Here is a 19,214-nt window from a genome sequence, read left to right on the forward strand (position 1 = left end):
AACAAACCATGTACGTTTAAACTGAATTCTTACACTTATTCAACACTATTTGCTGAGCAATATTATGTTTGAAATTTTAATCTCTTTAGAGCTTCAGAGAGCATGGCTTGAGACATTACGAAGGCTTTTGTGTGGTGTACGTACTCTCAGTTTAAAGAAGCAGTTGTGTAAAGAAAATTTATTTTAGAATATATGTTTTCATTAGACATTTGTAGATTTCATATATAAGAGTACATCCACTTTATGCTTATAACAATAACTAAACTGATTTGTGAGGAACATGTTATCTATCTTCTTGTAATTGATTATATACTGATGTTAACAAGTTGCGCACTACTCCAAATATTGCTCGTCATGTTCACTTTGTTAGAAGTGTTTTGTACAGCTGTCATAAGTATCAATCCATGTTTATTTGACATGTATTTCATTCTTTGATAATAAACTATATAAATACGTCATGTATTCCAGTTGGATATGTTCATCAATGTTTCATAATGCTTTTGGAAAACATATGGCAGTTTCAGTGTACACTTTTCACCTATATCCCTCAATACAACTCGTACATTGTACTTACTGAAAAGCGAAAATGTTGTTTTCAGTGATCTGCGTGGGTTAAATTGTTGCTATGATAAAATATATTGAGAAAATATACTAAAACCCTGAAATTGCAATATGTATGTAAACTGAAGTAGTAAATCACAAACGCGTCGAAGATGGGCCACATTTCTAATACTAACCACATATGCTATAATTGCATGAAATCAATTATCACGACGCACATATTTACAATTTAACATCAGAAAATATGTTGTATCCTTAACATCGTTTGTTATCAACCCTCTCTTTTCACGGGGTTTCCGTATTAGATTAAAGCTAGTGCAAGTAGTCTTTTCTGCAGTGCACTCGAAACAGGAAACACATCGTCACCATACCCATTTTCCGACGCATATAATTAGAAATATTTCTGCGTTAAAGAAATGGCCTCACACACAACGACGTATATCCAGTTAAAGGACGGCATAGTGTAAAGTATGGAATGGTTTTCAGAATAGAGTTTGGATTGGATTGGAATAAGGGAATCGATTTTTGAATGAGACAAAATGGAATACTCATCTCGCTCTAAAAAAAACCAACGTGTTGTACACACCCTTATTGACATAATAGATTGCTTTTCTATGATAATAAACATGATAAATATCAAAATATACCAGAATATAAGTTTTGTTCTTCACGTGGAGTTCTGTTGTGCTTCAATAAGCCAATAGAATGATTTACTGTGTTTAAACTGTTTCCTCATCTAGGTATGTCTCCCCTCCCTTATCAAAGATATGGGCAATGGCGAAGGAGAGAAGCTACCACCTACTTTCCTCAACTGACCTGCCATATATCGGCGATATATATTTATAAAGTGTCACATCATATTAGATTCATTCCAAATTCCATTCCAGTATCCCATTCCAAAATCCATTCCATACTTTACACTATGCCTTAAACCACGGACCAATCACCACTGTCATGCAGGCATTCGTGACCAACTCGTCCCAGTCCGGGACAAGCCGAATGTTGTAGGTTACGGAAACATGCGAGTGGTGACAAATGTCATGCAGGGTGAGCAGGCAGTCGTCAAGGGAAAATACGCCTTGATTCTATTTTCGCTTTGACTGAATTCATTCTTGACCTTGTACATTTATGTATGCAATAAGCAAAAATAATGCTGATTTAAACCAGTATTGGCGTGTGGCGATACCCACCGTGTCGGTTAAGCAAATGAATATCTAATAAATGTTGTGGAGTTAGCTGCCTCTGTGAAAACGCTCAAACATACAGAGTTCGCTTGTTAAGCTATAATTAGAACTGACGCTGAAGTATAAATGTCTGTGAAATTGAATTGCAACATACGATTAAGCCAATATACTTTCCTCCTTCAGGCATTGATCGACTACAAGCATCTAAAACTGTGTCAGAAGATATAGTGAACATGTTTCTGCATCTCAGACCACCCTCATACACAAAGTGGCGCAGGATTGCTTGAGGAAGATAACTGTCACCTGAGTTGTTATACACTAACCATAGGGTATGGTTGCTACTTCCTGGTTGAATATTCACCACGTCGTTCAACAACTAATGACTCCAGTAGCTATCAACCAAACTGTAAGTTAATGTGTCACTTTTGTTCGTCATAATCGTTTATCATGATGCATAACTTGTACAATATGACACGTTTACATGGGAAGATGTAACGAATTGCCAGATTCTACCTGCGTTCTGTAGATTGTATGTTCTACGTGTATATATGTCCTGGTGTATTGTGGCTTAGACGTGTCGTGTTCTAGATAACAACAGAAATCCGCATGTTTCCTTTAAGCTGTTCAGGACACGGCCATTCAAGGCTCTCCATAAGCTGTATGGAGTTACGCCCCTTAGTTAATAACATTCGCTTTCCCGTTCATTATCCAGCCTTACATATATGATGACTTTAAAACTGCTTAATGTATCCCTTGCCAATTGTTGGTCTGAATTCCATGCTCTTTGTCCAGCTTGAGATTCTTTTCTAATTCCTTTCCATGTATACTTATATCACCAGCTTATTTCATAGGTGCTTATACTTTTGATTTTTGGAGTAAATGAAAGCACAAACATTTGTGAATTGTGATAGATGATTTACCAAATGCTGACAGTCATTTGAGTGTTTCATTATATAAACAATGCCGGGTGTAAGTTCGAGCAATCTCAAACAATATCAATCACATCATGTCATGAGTGTCAAAACCATATTCCATGAATGTAGCAGACTCTGCTTTGTTCTGATGGTGTCAGCAAAGGAAGGCAAACAGCAGACCACTACTCATTTTTAAATATGTATTGTTACTAGTTTTGAGGTTTAAAGATTTGTTCATATTTTTAGTTGAATTTTTTTTAGGGTGATACGATCTATGCAGCCTCAATCATGTATGGATTTGACCCTTGATCCCCTTCTTTTATGAAATATGAATTAACTCCCATGGTTAGTGTATAAAGGTAGAAACTTCTTTATAATACAGATATACATTTAGTTAACCATTGATGAAGCGTACATCATTAAACTCTTACAACTCTTTATAAACTATATATTCTGTATGTATGTGTGTATGTTTGTCACACATAAATCACAGATTTGCTTTGTGCAGATGGTTTCTGATTTGTCTACAGGTTCTACTACACTAAATCAGAACCAGTTTGGGCAGTGCGGTTTATGTAGGGAGCCTTCAGTGCAGATCGAGAGATATCTGCAGGCTGTGATTGGATGATATTGTGTAAGTTTTTATACCTTTTAAATGTACATCCATCCGGTAATTAAAAAAACATCTTTTTCTATATTTATATACTGTCCTTTTCAACATGATGACTTATGCTGAGTGTGACCACAGCTATTCTCAAGTAGGTGGCATTTGGTGCGTAACTGGGGGTGGTGTGTTTAGCTTCCTGTGCTCGGAAAAGGAGTTGACTAAGCTAGTCATTTTTATTATTTTTATTCCTGGTAATAGCTGTTGAATGCTTAATTAAAAAAAATATATATATATAACGTTCCTATAGAAGTGAATGGGAAAACATTTGATTGTGCGGGTATCCTGTAGGGTGAATGCACATTTCAGTAATTCATACTTTATAGGCTTTCCTGTTTATATTTCACCATGGATACATATTGGCATGAATGAGGAAGCAAATTTATAAGTAATGACAGTGAAGTTGGGGACATTTTGGGTTGAATGGAGGTGTTGGGTGGCCTGGAAATGAATGTTGCTCCGTATTGTGGTCGAACTCAGCCTGAGCCCCCCCCCCCCGATCGGTGTTGGCAGTGTGTGATCGACAACCCTTGTTTTGCCTCGCTGCGCTCTATTACTTGGTAGAAGTTGTGTAATGCAGGTACATTAAGTACATTTAAGAACCCCAGTCCACTGAAGCCCCGTCTGTTGCTCACTATCGAGTTCCATCTTAAGATCACCCACATGCATTGGAAATTTCTGACAGTTCTCCCTTAATGGCTCACTGTGCAGTTTTTCGGTTTTCAAACATGAAGCAAGGGCTATACAAAGGCCCCATAACCTGCGTAGATGAAAATTATACCCACTGGCTCTTCTGGAATGTAACATTATGGTTCTGAAATCATCTGTAAAGAATGTGATTATGTTCGACATTATATTACTAAATTATCTCCCATGTTCAGTAAAATGCATTTTATCTTTCCATTACCTATAAACCCATATATTATTGGAGAGAAACGCATTGCATAACACTGTTAATTGTGAATACAAAGAATGAGATTTTTGTCAGGATAAGCTGTACATTTTCTAAATTATATGGAGTTTTGGCAAATAACTGAAATAAGCAAGTTTAGCCACCTTGAAACATTAAACAGTAAGTATTTTTTTATTTCCTGGGAGTATTTTCATGTCTTAACTAAAAAGAAATAGTAGAGTTAAGTGTAATTTCCTTTCATGTTGTGGTTGCAAAGAGCTTTCTTCTACTTAACATGTTTAAGGGTCCATTTCCATTTCTCGGCTTTAATAGGCGACATGGTTCACTGGTCAGTGATTGAGATTGCTGGCAACAATCCACCCCTTTACTTACTATTTTCTGATAAAGTTTATTAACCAGCTTTACATATATGATGACTTTAAAGCTAAAACAAATATAACGTTACTATAGAAGTCTATGGGAAAGCATTTGGTTGTGTGTAACCTCCAAGACTGTGAGCTGTGGTTTTCAATACAATATCCGTCACTGAACTGTATGAAACCAGCAATACAGCCACAATGTTCATTCCATGCATTGGTCGTACAGACATTCAGCTTGAGTGTCGGCTGTCAGTCTGACAAATAATAATAAAGCCTGTCATAATTATGTAAGACATATTGTGTTTTCGTATCGTTTTGCCTCCAACAGAAGCCATGGCAGAGGGAATGCAGGCTGCAGGTCGCTGCTTCAACAAAACTTCTTCTCAACACAACAAAAGAACGTATGACGTAATCATCACCCCAGACTTCTGGAAATGCCTGGGTGATGGAGGTTCGGGGATATTTATTCAGCATACATAAATATATCATTGGATAGGATATGCAACTGATTGTGAGTGAGTTTGGTTTAGCGCCGCTTTTAACACTTTTCCAGTTATATCACGGCGTGTCAGATTTCTGTGTAAGGAAAGGCCGAAGTGATGCAGGCCTTAGACATTTACCACTTCGGTGAAACCCATGAGCAGGTATGGTGCTGACAAACCTAGAACCATAATCGGGGCGAACCGGGATTCCAACCCACAATCATAGCGTTTCTAGCGTAGCCAAGGGACGCAACTCTGCAAAGCGAATTGCGGCGCCTTAGACGACTGGGCCAAACGTGCCCCCACAACTAATAATGATGATGATGATCATCATCATCATCATCATTATCACAATCATAGTCACCATATTGTATTGCTGTGGTATCATTTAAATCCATTTAGTGGAGTTACATTTAATACAGCTACATTACAGTTACATTTCATACAGCTACATTACAGTTACATTTAATACAGTTACATTTAATACAGCTACATTACATTTACATTTAATACAGCTACATTTAATACAGTTACATTTAATACAGTTACATTTAATACAGCTACGTTACAGTTACATTTAATACAGCTACATTTAATACAGTTATATTTAATACAGTTACATTTAATACAGCTAATTTACAGTTAAATTTAATACTGCTAATTTACAGTTACATTTGATACAGCTTTTTAAATTAGTGCCCAGCTAGTTAACTAAAGCCTATTTACACAATTTAGAAGCGACACTCTGTCCAGAGTGCTGTGTTATCAGTACGTATTTGCAGAAACCATATGGTCTCTGGTATTTGTTACAAATTACTTGTGTCTCGCTGAAGTATAACGTATTTTATTCACAGATTCTGATGTCGATGTACCGGTACTTCGTGTCGTGTGGAAAGGTGGTGAGGACAGACATGGCGCTGCAGCAAGTACACGATGGACACTCCACACAACCGGGAAAAGCCTCGACATCTTCATGCAGATTGGAGACACAGCTTTTACTCGTTTGCATCATTTCGTTGACGATCTAAGAAATGAATATAATGCCGAACTCCTCCATATCTTTAGTGGCTTGACATTTGTATTCAGACACGGACAGGTTGCATCTGAGAACAAGATGGTGGCAGACAAAGTCAATGTGATGCACCGATTTCAAAATCTTGTCCACGGTTTGGGACCTAAGCCCAGCAAGATGTCTTTTCACGTGTCGTTTGATGGGTGGGTAAATTGAGCTGGTTATTATTATGGCCGATTCCATCTTATTAGTTTGTTAGAATTCTTGGTTTTACAGTGTATGATGCCATGCATTACTTTCTGTTTCCCTGGATATTAGTACAATGTTAACGAAAATCGGTTATTAATTTGTCGTTAAATTACACGTATACATAGTTCTATGCATTTGTGTTATCATTCCAAATCCATAGTTACTGTTTTTACTTGACTTACTTCAGACATGGTGAAACTAGGAGTGACGGGAACGGTGATTCCGCATTGACAACATCAGGTGTGTTATCCTTTTTATTTTCCCCATATTCTGAGTAAATGAACCATGGGAATATTTCTAATCGAGTTTTTCTATTTTTGAATGTCAACAGACAATCAGCTACAGCTACGTGAACTCCAAAAACGGTTGGAGGAACATATGCTGTGTCAGACTAAGAATATGGAAAATTTCATCAACAATGTCATCCTGCAAAATCGAACACATATCGAAAATGAACTTGACAAAATTTCCTCAGTCATAAACGCGCAACGTGATGCTGCACCCAGCCGACCAACTTACCAATCAGATACCAACGAAATGAAAAATGAGACCAATGAAGTTCAAACAGACCAAGGCAATGACCACATGTGCGGAGGCGAAAGTACACAGGAACAGTGTAATGAATTGGACGGAGACGCTGGGGGCCACACGCGGGGCACATCGGTCAATTTACCTTCTGTCAGTGCTGAATTGTAAGTAAAAAGTTGTAAAAAAGACAACACATAAAGAAAGCTATAATATATATTGTATGTATGACCTCATGTGACTATTATATTTCGTATGGATATGTATCTTCAGCCCTTCAAATAATGACAACGAGGATACTACAACCGGTGTAAGGCTGGAACAATCTGCTGACGTTACTCTTACATGCTGCAATAAGCTCACGGATGGTGCTTCAGAGATGTTCAGGAATTCAGATACCAGTACCACTGCAAATAGGTAAAATGACGACAATTTAGATTTGTCCCCTATCTCGCCCTAACAAGCTTTAAGGCAGGCAAGAGTGCAGATATTTTTTCAGCAACTGCAAAAGCAGATTTCTTTACAATTAGAACTATGAGCCTAAATATACTTTCCACCACCTTGCAACAATGTGTCATTTCTGGCAGACAAATTCCTTTTTTCAGTTTGAAGCATTATTATGGGCAATTTATTTATTTGGATAAAACCCAAAATCTGGTATTAGATTCCACGATCAGTGGCTCGTGGCACGACTAAAGGGCGCAACACTGTTATGTGAATTGTGGTCTTAACACCGCTGTGCCACCAATGACCCTATATGAACCTTAATTCAGTGTACTGTATAAAATAATATTTATGTAACAATTATGCATTATCTAAACACTGCCAATTCTTTCCATTCCAGACGCCAGAGCCTTGAACACTGCCCATCACCAAGTGAAATAATTAGCAGTAAGTGGTTACAATTCTTTTTTATTATTATTAAATATATATTTATTCGAATTCCTGTGTTGAAACCACGAATGTGATATTCAGTTGCCTGCGGAACGTGTACTGTTACTTATGGTCAGAACAATTAATGTATTTTGATGTTTTAGAGAATTATTATGAGGCCCAGGAAGTATTAACTTCTTTGAACATCAATCTTGACGGATGGATACAGTTAACAGAGTCTACAGCCTTGGCACTCGAAGCTGGTAAGTGGTTACATAATTATATAGCATTGACTTAAATGTTATTGTTTGATTACCTTACCTTGTATCTAACAACACTATTATATTTCGTAGAACCTCACATTCACACTTATCATTTAGTCCAAGTAAAACATAATTGTCCAGCATAACACTAGTATTGTACACTAAATTCCGGTAACAGTAACATAGTAAAGAACGATTACTGAATATCGCCGTCTGTATATCTTACTGCACTGTATGAAGTCTTCAGAAAACATAATTATGTACACGTGATACATATTTTCAGTATTTTCTTTCTTTATATTCAGCAAAACCTCCCCCACCAAGATCCAAATCGGCAACAACTATATTGTGTCTGGATGTATCTGAAAGTGTAGGGGGAGACGGTTTTGAGGAACTCAAAGAAATTGCTCACAGCTTCATTGATGGTAGCGGAACCATTCCAATTACCATTTTCCCAAATAACAAGTATTTACATTATACAGTATATGACAAATATGGAGTCTACGTTAAAAGCTTATATAAAAAATGGAGGCACATATCCAGTATTTTACACATATTCGGTCATATACTTCTACTTCTACAGTTAAATATGATTTTATATTGATAATACACTTCATTGTAGGCATCGAGTCAATGGCAGAACGGTATGGGTTGGAAGAGAACCTTGGGGTGGTTGCTGTTGGTGGAGACGCGACGGTGGTCCAAGATATCACAAATGACTATGGGTCTGTCAGAGATACGATAGGTACAAATAAATCGCATACAGTTGTCACAGCGACCGATTTGGGACAACCTTTGTCTTAATAAACATTTAACTCCAAAGGCTAATTACTATGAAGCCATGACATGTATGGAATCACTTGCCATTACTTGTAACATGATTATCCCCATTGTGTTGTTTAATGTCTGTCATCCAGCCTGAACGAGGTTTGCAACTATGTCACTTTTCATTAATTGCTGGGTTTTTTATATAACATAATCCGTGTGAGGTGATTTTGGCTGTATAAGCCTTGGTCCAGAAACGAAGACAAGAAGGTTTGACCCAGAACAAAGCGAAGGTTAGGCTAGGTGCTCCGGGGCACCAACACAACAACCACTACCACTATGTGATGACTTATAGATATCTACTTGTACAAAACACAAACTTGTGTATACCTCAAGCTGTCGACTCGATAATGTAATTTCCTACCGAGAACTGTACACCGCCCCCTTGTATATAGGAATATGCAACGTCGCAAACTTCTCGAACCCAAACGCCGAATGAGCGTCGTTACTATTTACAGTTGGAACGAAGTATTTAGATGTCCATCAGGTTAACTGTAAAATAGTGTATATGTGACATATTACATATATATTCGACCCGTGAAGATTCGGGGTAGAATAGGTCTTCAGCCATAAAAGCCAACTATGCTTGTCGTAAGAGGCAACTAACGGATCGGGTGGTCAGGCTCGCTGACTTGGTTGAAGCATGTCATCGACCCCATTTGAGTGGATCGATCACTGGGTTGTCTGGTCAAGACTCGATTATTTACAGACTGCCGTCATATAGCTGGAATATTGCTGAGTGCGGCGTAAAACAACAAACCAACCAACATACATATTCATTATCATAAAGTTAATGTTCTTTGTTTCATACCAAAGAATAAATGTGTCACATTGGATCTACATATATTTTCATGTATTCAGTTTTTGACGGGAGACCCATTCCATATTTTAACCACAATGGGATGGACCCCGTTGTAGTATTGTTTATTGTTTTTGTTATTGATTTCTCATTTATATGTGCCATCAATTTAGAAATGTAAATGAACAATGGGAGTGTTTATAATTTGCCCATTCTTTATCTTTGGAAGATAACCTGGTTCCCGGAGGGCCGAGTCCACTGTTTGCAGGCCTGGTGGTGTCCGTGGCATCGATCAAAGGAAGAAGTAATACTTATTTATGTTTATCTTTTCGACCACATTTGCTATATTGATGATGGGCCTCTCATAGCAGAACTTTTGGAATTCATTCCACAGTTCCAGACTCGACTGCCGCAATACAGCTGACTACTGTAAAACATTTACTCATCCACCCATGTAACAGATTGATGATGCATTGACCTTTACATTAGTAATATTAAAGCCATTACTGCTGGTACTAACTAACTACTAAAATAAATGTGCTTATATTATTGGATGTAGGCATCCAGTTAATCTAGCCTCGTGTCAGGTGTTATGATTGCGTCAATTGAACTGTTCTATTGAGCTGAGATCATGTGGTTAACGTTTGAAGGGGTTTTGTGAGCAGCTATGGTGTTTTATTTCAGCAATTATTGCCTTTGGCAGTAAAGCAACCTCGGACCCGATTGTATTAAGCTGTTATCGATCTTACTCCATATTCACCTTACTCTCTACTTACATGTTGTTGATACTGCGCAATGATTGAAACGCTGGTTATTAGTCAAACCACGACCCCAGATACATGTTCATGTGCATTTTTAAAAGGTATTAGAACTTCTTGTATTAACGAATGTTTTCTGTAGTTTTTGTGTCTGTTAAGTTAACACCTATTTTGTGTTAATTTGTTTTTACAGCCGGTACCTTAAGCATTGGGGGAGTTCACAGCATAAAGCCAAGAATTATCTTCATGACTGATGGTTATGCAACATCTGACAGCCAAAGGGAAGGTCAAGATGCCTTCACCCATGATTCCACTGTAAGCATTCACGATTGTTATGAAGCATAATGTGACAGGAATTATGTATGAGTGCAATTGTATATTGTTTTAATGAGATAGAATTGTTTATATGATATACAGTTGTGTTTCATAATCAACAATTTGATCATTTTATTGTCAATTGATATCTTTTCTATTTTTGTTAGTATTCTTCTATGTACATTTTTGTTTTACATTAACAGGTAAAGATGCAGCTACTCCGTCTCACAACCGTCCTGGCGAGAGACAAGGCAGACACACACCCAATAACATGGGTGCCAGTGGGGAAAGCTGATAAGGTACTGAAACTTTAATCTTGTAACATTTAGTACCTAATCTTTAGCCTTTGGGGGAAGGTCGAGTAGCCTAGTGGTTAAAGCGTTCGCTCGTCACGCGGAAGACCCGAGTTCGATTCCCGACATGGGTACAATGTGTGAAGCCCATTTCTTGTGTACCCCGCCCTGATTTTGCTGGAATATTGCTAAAAGCGGCATAAAACCATAATTACTCGCATACTTATCTCTTGCCCGAAACTGAGACGTACATTTGAGCCATACAATTGTGATCGACTTTACTTCAATTTTAAATTTACATTGGTAATGAACCCACCTCTCAAAGCAATTAACATCTAGTATGTAATTTTTTTAAATGTCTGACGTACGAGTCTTCCTATATTGAGGCAGTTCTTACCATGATTGTCATGGTATAAATGGTTGACACTGATTGTCTACTGATTTACTTTATCAGAGGGCAGATTTTGTTTTTAATTGATTCAACATTTTTGCGGTGCAGTATATTTGTAGACTTGAACTTGCCAGGTCATTATTCTGTTAAGTGCTGCGCATAACTAAGTTATATTCTCATGCATCCATAAGACCACTGCATAACTATCCAACATAAGTCTACCCTCTCGTGCCCAGATTGAAATTGTTGTATGGGTAATTGCTTGTCAATTCTAAAAGTCACTGTTGAAAATACTGTGAAAAGTGGCTATATCATTCCTCTGAAGATACTTTTATTTGCATTTAAACTTGTAGGAGCCAAAGGCAATATTAATGCCAGCATTATTTAATGGTTATATAGATAGTTTTGCATGTAGTGTTGATATCTGTCATTGATCACCTTCGATAACCAAATTATCATACACATATTATAACATGTTATGAGTCTTAGTAAATACATTCGCTGGAAGAATGGAACCATTCTTGACAAAAGCGTTGACGGTTGGTTTTGATTATCATCTCAGCTGTATTGAATAGTTACAGACAAATGTTAATATTCTTACTGGTTATTAGGTGGCTAAATAGAGTTTGAATGTCATTAATAGTAAGTGTAATATTGCAAAAGAAGGAGCTAAAACGATTAACACTGTATCAAATATTCTTCCTGTTTGGAAAAAAGCACACTAAATAAAGATATAACTTATGTAATCAATCACGAATTATGTTACTGAGAAAACTGAATCAATACTGCATTTATGTCACTGAGTAAACTGAATCAATATTGCATTTAATTTACCGAGTAAGCTGAATCAACATTGCATTTAATATTTAGCCTGAGTGGAGCCGCATCGGGTGCAGATCTTCGTTGTAGTACAAAATATTCAAACGACTGATACAGTGTTACTGAGTAAACAGGATCATATTGCATTTAAGTTACTGAGTAAACTGAATCAATATTGCATATAAGTTACTTAGTAAACTGTATCAATATTGCATTTAAGTTAGGCTAAAAAAAAAAATAGTCTTGGTTCTCAGGCACCGCCCGCATCATCATAAAGTCTACCGCATGTTTCGTTTTTATTTCCATTTTTTTTAAATCCTTAAATATCCAAATACAACGGTAGTCAAATACTGCATTCGAGTATTTTACTTATCAAGGAATACGTTTATGTAGGGAGTCCCTTTCCACGGTTGATTGTACACAATTGTTTATTTGGTGACACAAATGTTTATTTGAACAACCACTAATACCGATGCTCATGATATTAATCACGGGAGTCTGGTCCAGACTCAATTATTTACAGACTGCCATCATATAGCTGGAATATTGCTGGGTGCGGCGTTAAATAACACACCAACCAACCAATCTTAACCACAATGTGTATTGTTTCAAGAAGATTAGTTTGTTCTGATCCAAACGTCTTTCTTTAGGCCTTTCTTTCATCTTTGGCAAAACTTGGAAAGCAAGAACTCGTGGAAGGGAAAGACATATGCAGTCTTTGCAACAGGTACAGGTTACAGGTCAGTATTATGTAAACTATTTTCATACTTTAATTTGTTTTCCCTGTTGGTACATATATACCAGAGCGTCTGGCTACTTGCATTATTATTTATTTTAGTTTGCAAAATGTTTTTCAGGACACAACTGCAAAACTTTTCATTTGCTTGTCAAGCAACCCTACTACTGACACGGAAGACTTGTCTCACCATTTAGATACTCTAGCAGAGGCACTCATTGGGGACATGAATAATGAAGAAAAGGTAAACGACACGAATGGGATCAACGTGCCATATATATATATATAGCATATTCCTACACATTTTAATGTTTTTGAATAGCCTGTATTATGTAATATAAGTACAAAACATTTTTTCTACCTAAATCATTGGAGAAAGCAACTTTAACATTGGCACTATGAAGTGCTATATCACAACTTCCCCATTACTTCTTGCTATAAACCATCGTAGTATGCATCCACTCACGCACGCACGCACGCACGCACGCACGCACACATATTTTACATTCAAGGGTTGTTTCAGTCAATCGTTATTCAAGCGGTAAAAGACAAAATGGAAGGAAAGGATGGAGTTCATCCTGATGACGGTCCGAGTGATTTTGACAACGTGTTGGAACGCGATGGGTTACCTCCCCTTGGGTCCAGAGTACGACGAGGACCTGACTGGAAGAGTAAAGACGAAGATATTGAAGGACCCGGGACCATTATCAATCATTCGAATAATCCGTGTACGTATATGTATATTTATTATGCCTCAAAGTGAGATTGACAAATCAGAGAGCAGAACTACTAACCCCCTTTGAGGCCGTATACCGTCTGTAAAAATCCAAGATGGATGTTACTGACCTAATATGAGACGGAATACCATCAGTAACAGCCATCTTGGATTTTCCAACACCCACCTCACATATTTCACATGAACGTTCTGGTAGAGAGATTCGTCACTCGACAATTTTTGTGTTTTAATATCATAAATGTCCATGTACAAGAACATACACAATTTATTCAGATCACGTTCGTGACTTTATTGATAAAAAAAATTGTAGTTAAAATTATCAACAAGGGTTGGCCTTCAAGATTTAAAGAGGAGTCTCTCTTTGACCCTTACAGTCAACGGTTGGAAGTGTCAAGTTTTCATTTTGACATGACATTTGCGATATGGATACCGGATCGTGTAAACATTTCGGCATAATAAATATGTTATGGTGTCTTTAAGTTGCCGTATACGGTGTCATCTTAGGTTAGCAGAAAAATATGGGGCGAGGCGTCTATAACTAATAATATATATACAGAAATATTGTTTCGTGTATACATGTATGATAAATATAACTGGACCGTATTTCCCAAATTATATTTTTTTCGAAATATTCACATTTCACATTTATAGTATTATTTCAAATATCGAAACATGCTCAGAAAATTATGTTATATACACATTGGTGTATACACAGATCTGGTGTGGGTGAGATGGGACTTCAACAGCGACCGAAACTGTCAGTACAGCTATGGCTATGAAGGACAGTATGACGTGCTCCTAGTTGACAGCCCAAGACGTCTTACATCGGAAGAACTGATTGAGATTGGCATTAAAGTCCAAAGAGGTTTGTTTTATTATAGACTTCGGTGGGAAAGACTGAGTTTTCTGAAGTTGAGAAAAGTGATATTTTCATTGCAGTGAACATAACACTTGATATTTCACTGCAGTGAAAATGACACTTTGACGGGACTATTGTCATGGGAGAGTTACCTCCCCTTAAATTGTCTCCCTTTATCGTAAGTGTCTAGCCTGTACACAAACTATCGACGTCCTTTTTACGTCAGTTCCACACTGACAAGGCAAAATAATGACAGATTTTATGGAGTAAATATCACTTCTTGCCGTTTGTTACTGTCTGGAAACTGCTTCATTATAAACTGTAAATTTCTCATTTAACTTGTCAGTCGAGGCTGTTCGTTCCGCAAAGCCCATTTTTGGTTACTTGACCAGCGTGTATTCTTTCGCATTCAACAGCAGTCTCCTCGTTTTCAAGAATATTTTTGTTGATATTTCAAGTTAATTTTGTATATAATCATATCTGAATATATGATAAAGAATTTTCGTGACCCTAAATATTTTTTGATAGTTTGGTTTATATTGAAGATTTTCCAAACACGAAACTACTTTTGAAGTCGCAAATACAAGGGTTGGTGAACCGTCCCTCTGTGTTAAGTAGGGAGAATTTACGTTTCAAGGTATTACATTTGTAATGAAATAATCTAATTTTCCAGTAGACACAAAAAGTAAATAATATATAGGATAATCCATGTGTCGAGTGAAATAATCATGTTTCCCTCATCTTGTGACGATGGAAAGGAGAATGTCTCCTTTCCCCTCGTCACTGGATGAGAGAAACAAAATATTTCACTCGACACATGGAATATCCTCTATATATCGGTCGGGTAGCCTAGTGGTTAAAGCTTTCGCTCATCACGTCGACCCGAGTCCGAATCCCGACATGGGTACAATGTGTGAAGCCCATTTCTGGTGTTCCCCGCCGTGATATTGATTGAATATTGCTAAAAGCGGCGTAAAACCATACTCACTTACTCGTCATGATTGCACATGCAGATATTCACACTTGCAAGTGTTCAACTGCAATATGCAGATGGTGGATATACTTAAGTAACTTAATCAATTCCTATTGTACAGGAATCGACTGGTCATATGGACGCCAAGATGGAGGACCTGGCTCGTTTGGAATTGTAATACGAAGACGTGAAGATGGGAAAGTGAAAGTAATCATTTATTTACTTTTGCTCAGCTATGTTGTTTGTTAGTTAAGCGCTTTTTGTATGGGTAAATATATAGGCAGCCATGGTAAATGTGAGCATGGGGTGATGCGAAGTGCAAAATCTATTAGGCACTATGGGTAATTACATTCATGTTTTCATTTTCTTTCAGGTAAGATGGGACAATGGTCATATCAATGTTTACAACTTTGGATGTCATGGCAGATTTGACATTGAAATCAGGTGACATTAGTGAAAGTAATACATATAGTGTTTATTATTGTTTAGAATATAAATGAGACTTGTCGAAATGCAGTTGGGGAAGCTGTTGTTGGAGCCACATAAACCTTTGTTGTCATCACTACCTCTGTGTTATTTTATGTACATGAAAATAACAGATTATGTATGCCTTTCTCGAACAAGTTTATGTTATCTTTTTTTCAGTTCTGTGGAAGACGCTGTATCTCCGGAAGCAACAGAATCCCATGGCGATAATCCAACCCAAAGCAAAGGTTAGATAACAGAGTTTTCATGGTCCCAATATTCATCATGTGCTAATTGTACTTATTGAAATGAGATATGATTTGTGCATTTATTAAGTTTGAATGATATTGTACATGTGTGACCGTTCCAGATGGCGCTAATGCCCAAGTAGCTATGCCGACAGAGGACAAACCACACATCGTCTGGCAGTGGAAGGATGAAAGTGGAAATTGGAGACTCTATACACAGAAGCAGATAGAGAAACTGAACAAGGAATACAATAGAAAGCCTGCAAGGTCTTGCGTTTTACAGAAAGGAGGTCAGAGGTAACTTTTGTCAGTGACAGATAAAACTTTCCATTAGGTGGAAATGACATTCACACGACAGAGACAATAAGGGGTGTAGAATCTGGCAAATTGAAATAAATGAACGGTACATTTTGATGTTACTTCATTTTACCCAGTGAACATAAAATGACAAACGTGAAAAGTAAGGTTACAAATGGGAAATAAATCATAAATTTAACTTACAAAATTCTCCTGATCATAGAATATGTCATTTTTGTTTGACAGTGTCCGTATCCTGTTCAAAGTGCCAATGCTTCAGAAGTCGTCAAATGACAGCAATAGGCACGAGGTGCAGAGAGTCGGTGAGCATCAGTCATCATTATAAACAACTTATCTTTGAGAAATAATGTTAATAAAGTCAACGCACCACTATGCACAAGTTAGAGTTTCTATTTAGGGTGTGTTGTATGTGGGTAAACTATTGTATATTTGCAGCTGTCAGTTCCGGGGACCGTGACCAACTGATTCAAGAGACTGCCTCTATTGAGGACGTGGGTTGGACATGGGTATAACAGGGACGTCCACGTATTCCGGTAGACTACACAGAAAGAATATAAAGGACATCCCATGTGTTTCATGAAATATCACGTTTCTTCATCTTGTGACACGTGAAAATATCTCCTTTCCCCGACTCGATGAGAGAAACAAATTTCACAAGACACATGAAATATCCTCTAAGTATTTAGTACCTGTCAATGGAAAGATGGTGTGTGAGTCTTAGATTGTCTAGGATTGTTGAAATTGAGTGTATCAATGTAACACAGTATACTTGAACATTTTCTTTTACATGGTGGATCATTTTCTTTGCCAAGTATACTGATTAACTAAAATGTATGCAAAATACATTCTTGTACATTTACCTGTATAGCTCGGTGTGATTTTGTATCTACTTCCGTGTTGCCATACTTTACCAAGTAAACCGTTTATGTATCAGATACATTGATACTTTAAAGTAGTTTGTGTAAACAATTTCTCAATCCTGTGTTAAGACGGTGTAATTGTAGTCGTTAAAACATAGATAGGTAGGTAACAGAAAGCGAGATTTGTAAACTATGGGGACAGATCTATAGAAAATACTCGTAAACCATGTTTAGAAAAATATTAGACAAATTTTGCAATCGGAGTTTGATTCCGACAGTGCATTGTGTGATTATGTTAACAAACTATATGAACGGAAGAAGAAATAAAGAAATTTTTATACCAACATAAGTTTATTTTATTTTTCTGTTCTGAGTTACTTACAAACTTACATACTTAATGTCAGAAAATAACCTCAGAAGCAGATTGCATTGAATATCTTTGGATATGAAAATACTTCACGACGCGGTACAGTAGAAATTGGCTTCTCACAATGTACTCACATGGAGAAGCGAACACGGGAGTGACGAGCGAATCATTTTACCCGTAGGCTTCCCCACCCCCACCCCACCCCCACCCCACCCCACCCCCAGAAAAAGAATATTGAACTTTATACTTTAAGTATAAACACATGTACGTGAGATACCTTATTATAACATGCACCAACGGTTCACATATTCTCCGAGCAGTGAGATATCGTCCGTAACTCATCTTAATTAACATACATGTTCGTGCTGTTTGTCACAATGTACACTTGGAGGCGATCTACGTTATTCATCGTAATATAAGGGTTAGTTTGTTTATGACTGAAGGAGAACGCCATTTTGGTTTCTCTAAAAAAAGGTTTTAAAACGAAATGGGAGTGACGTAATCTGGACATGTTTTAACCAATCGCCTGTCACATTCTGTAATATAAATGATCCATGCAATTTGTTCATTGTGTCTTTAAAAGAGCTAAAATGTTTAGGGGAAATATATCTCCTTTTTCTTAAGCTAACCGGTCTATATTTTGTAAGCATAAACTTGCACATTGATTATCTCCTTTAGCTATAGGCGTAGTATATAGAGCTTTGACCTTGCAATGTTGTACATCACAGGACCGCCTCCGTGGGATTGTGGTAGAGCGGAAGGTCCGGGGTTCGTCATACAAAAAGACGTTAAGAGACGGTACTTGTTGTTACCCTGTCTGGCGCACGGCATAAAGGGGCTAAAACCAGGACCGGTCGGCTCGGGAGTCAGTATACTGTGACAGAGTGGGGTATTCATGTTAAACTGCTGGCCCTATAAATCAGCCCGGGCAAGTACTAGCAGCCACACACACACACATGCACGTTGCTATATAAGAGCAATATCCTTGGACGCGACGTTAAACCCAATTTCACCTCACCTCACCTGTACATCGTATCTTATTCAAGCTGTATCACTGAGAGTAAGTGATCATTTCCCTTAAGGTTTGACATGAGAAATTTGTAATTAGTTGTCTTCATAATCACGTGTATGGTGCTTGCTGTGCATAGTTGAGGACAGTATTGTTTCAAATAATTCACTGTATGTAATGTATGATCCATACCGTTTCACGCTGCGGTTTACGGAGCATGGATTCTGCATGGTTTATTGTTTTGACTGATTTTTCCGGCCGAGATTATACACCCACATATGTTATTTGCTTCTGGATACCTAGGCAATCAACAGGTTGGTCTGTAGTTTGCAATTATTTTCCTGAACAATGTTACGGTTACTTGATATATTCACGATGTTTGGGCTGTACAGAGTAACATTATCCTAAACATGCTTCAAATCTAAAGTAACGGAAGTAACAACT

General features: G+C 37.4%; 1 protein-coding gene across 4 annotated transcripts; it reads left to right on the forward strand.

The window, feature by feature from the left end:
- The first annotated feature begins 1,591 nt into the window (after positions 1-1,591).
- Positions 1,592-17,743, forward strand: LOC124131408. Of its 4 annotated transcripts, XM_048397108.1 has the most exons (24): positions 1,592-1,608; positions 1,929-2,151; positions 4,924-5,046; positions 5,932-6,292; positions 6,526-6,578; positions 6,670-7,030; positions 7,137-7,280; positions 7,708-7,754; positions 7,901-7,999; positions 8,305-8,424; positions 8,622-8,744; positions 9,853-9,927; positions 10,575-10,696; positions 10,900-10,995; positions 12,850-12,939; positions 13,057-13,179; positions 13,459-13,663; positions 14,387-14,536; positions 15,625-15,710; positions 15,877-15,947; positions 16,149-16,216; positions 16,339-16,513; positions 16,760-16,836; positions 16,970-17,743. In XM_048397108.1, the coding sequence occupies exons 3-24, from the start codon at positions 4,929-4,931 to the stop codon at positions 17,044-17,046; spliced, it is 2,841 nt and encodes a 946-aa protein (XP_048253065.1). In that variant the 5' UTR covers positions 1,592-1,608; positions 1,929-2,151; positions 4,924-4,928; the 3' UTR covers positions 17,047-17,743. The 4 variants fall into 4 exon arrangements, with proteins under 4 accessions (XP_048253065.1, XP_046350632.2, XP_046350630.2 ...); XM_046494674.2 differs by lacking the exon at positions 1,592-1,608 and having other exon boundaries at positions 1,793-2,151; XM_046494675.2 differs by lacking the exons at positions 1,592-1,608; positions 1,929-2,151 and adding an exon at positions 3,235-3,293.
- Positions 17,744-19,214: the final 1,471 nt, after the last annotated feature.

This window comes from Haliotis rufescens, unplaced genomic scaffold (genome assembly GCF_023055435.1).
Source record: "Haliotis rufescens isolate VD_foot unplaced genomic scaffold, xgHalRufe1.0.p SCAF_1, whole genome shotgun sequence".
Lineage (NCBI taxonomy): Eukaryota > Metazoa > Mollusca > Gastropoda > Lepetellida > Haliotidae > Haliotis > Haliotis rufescens.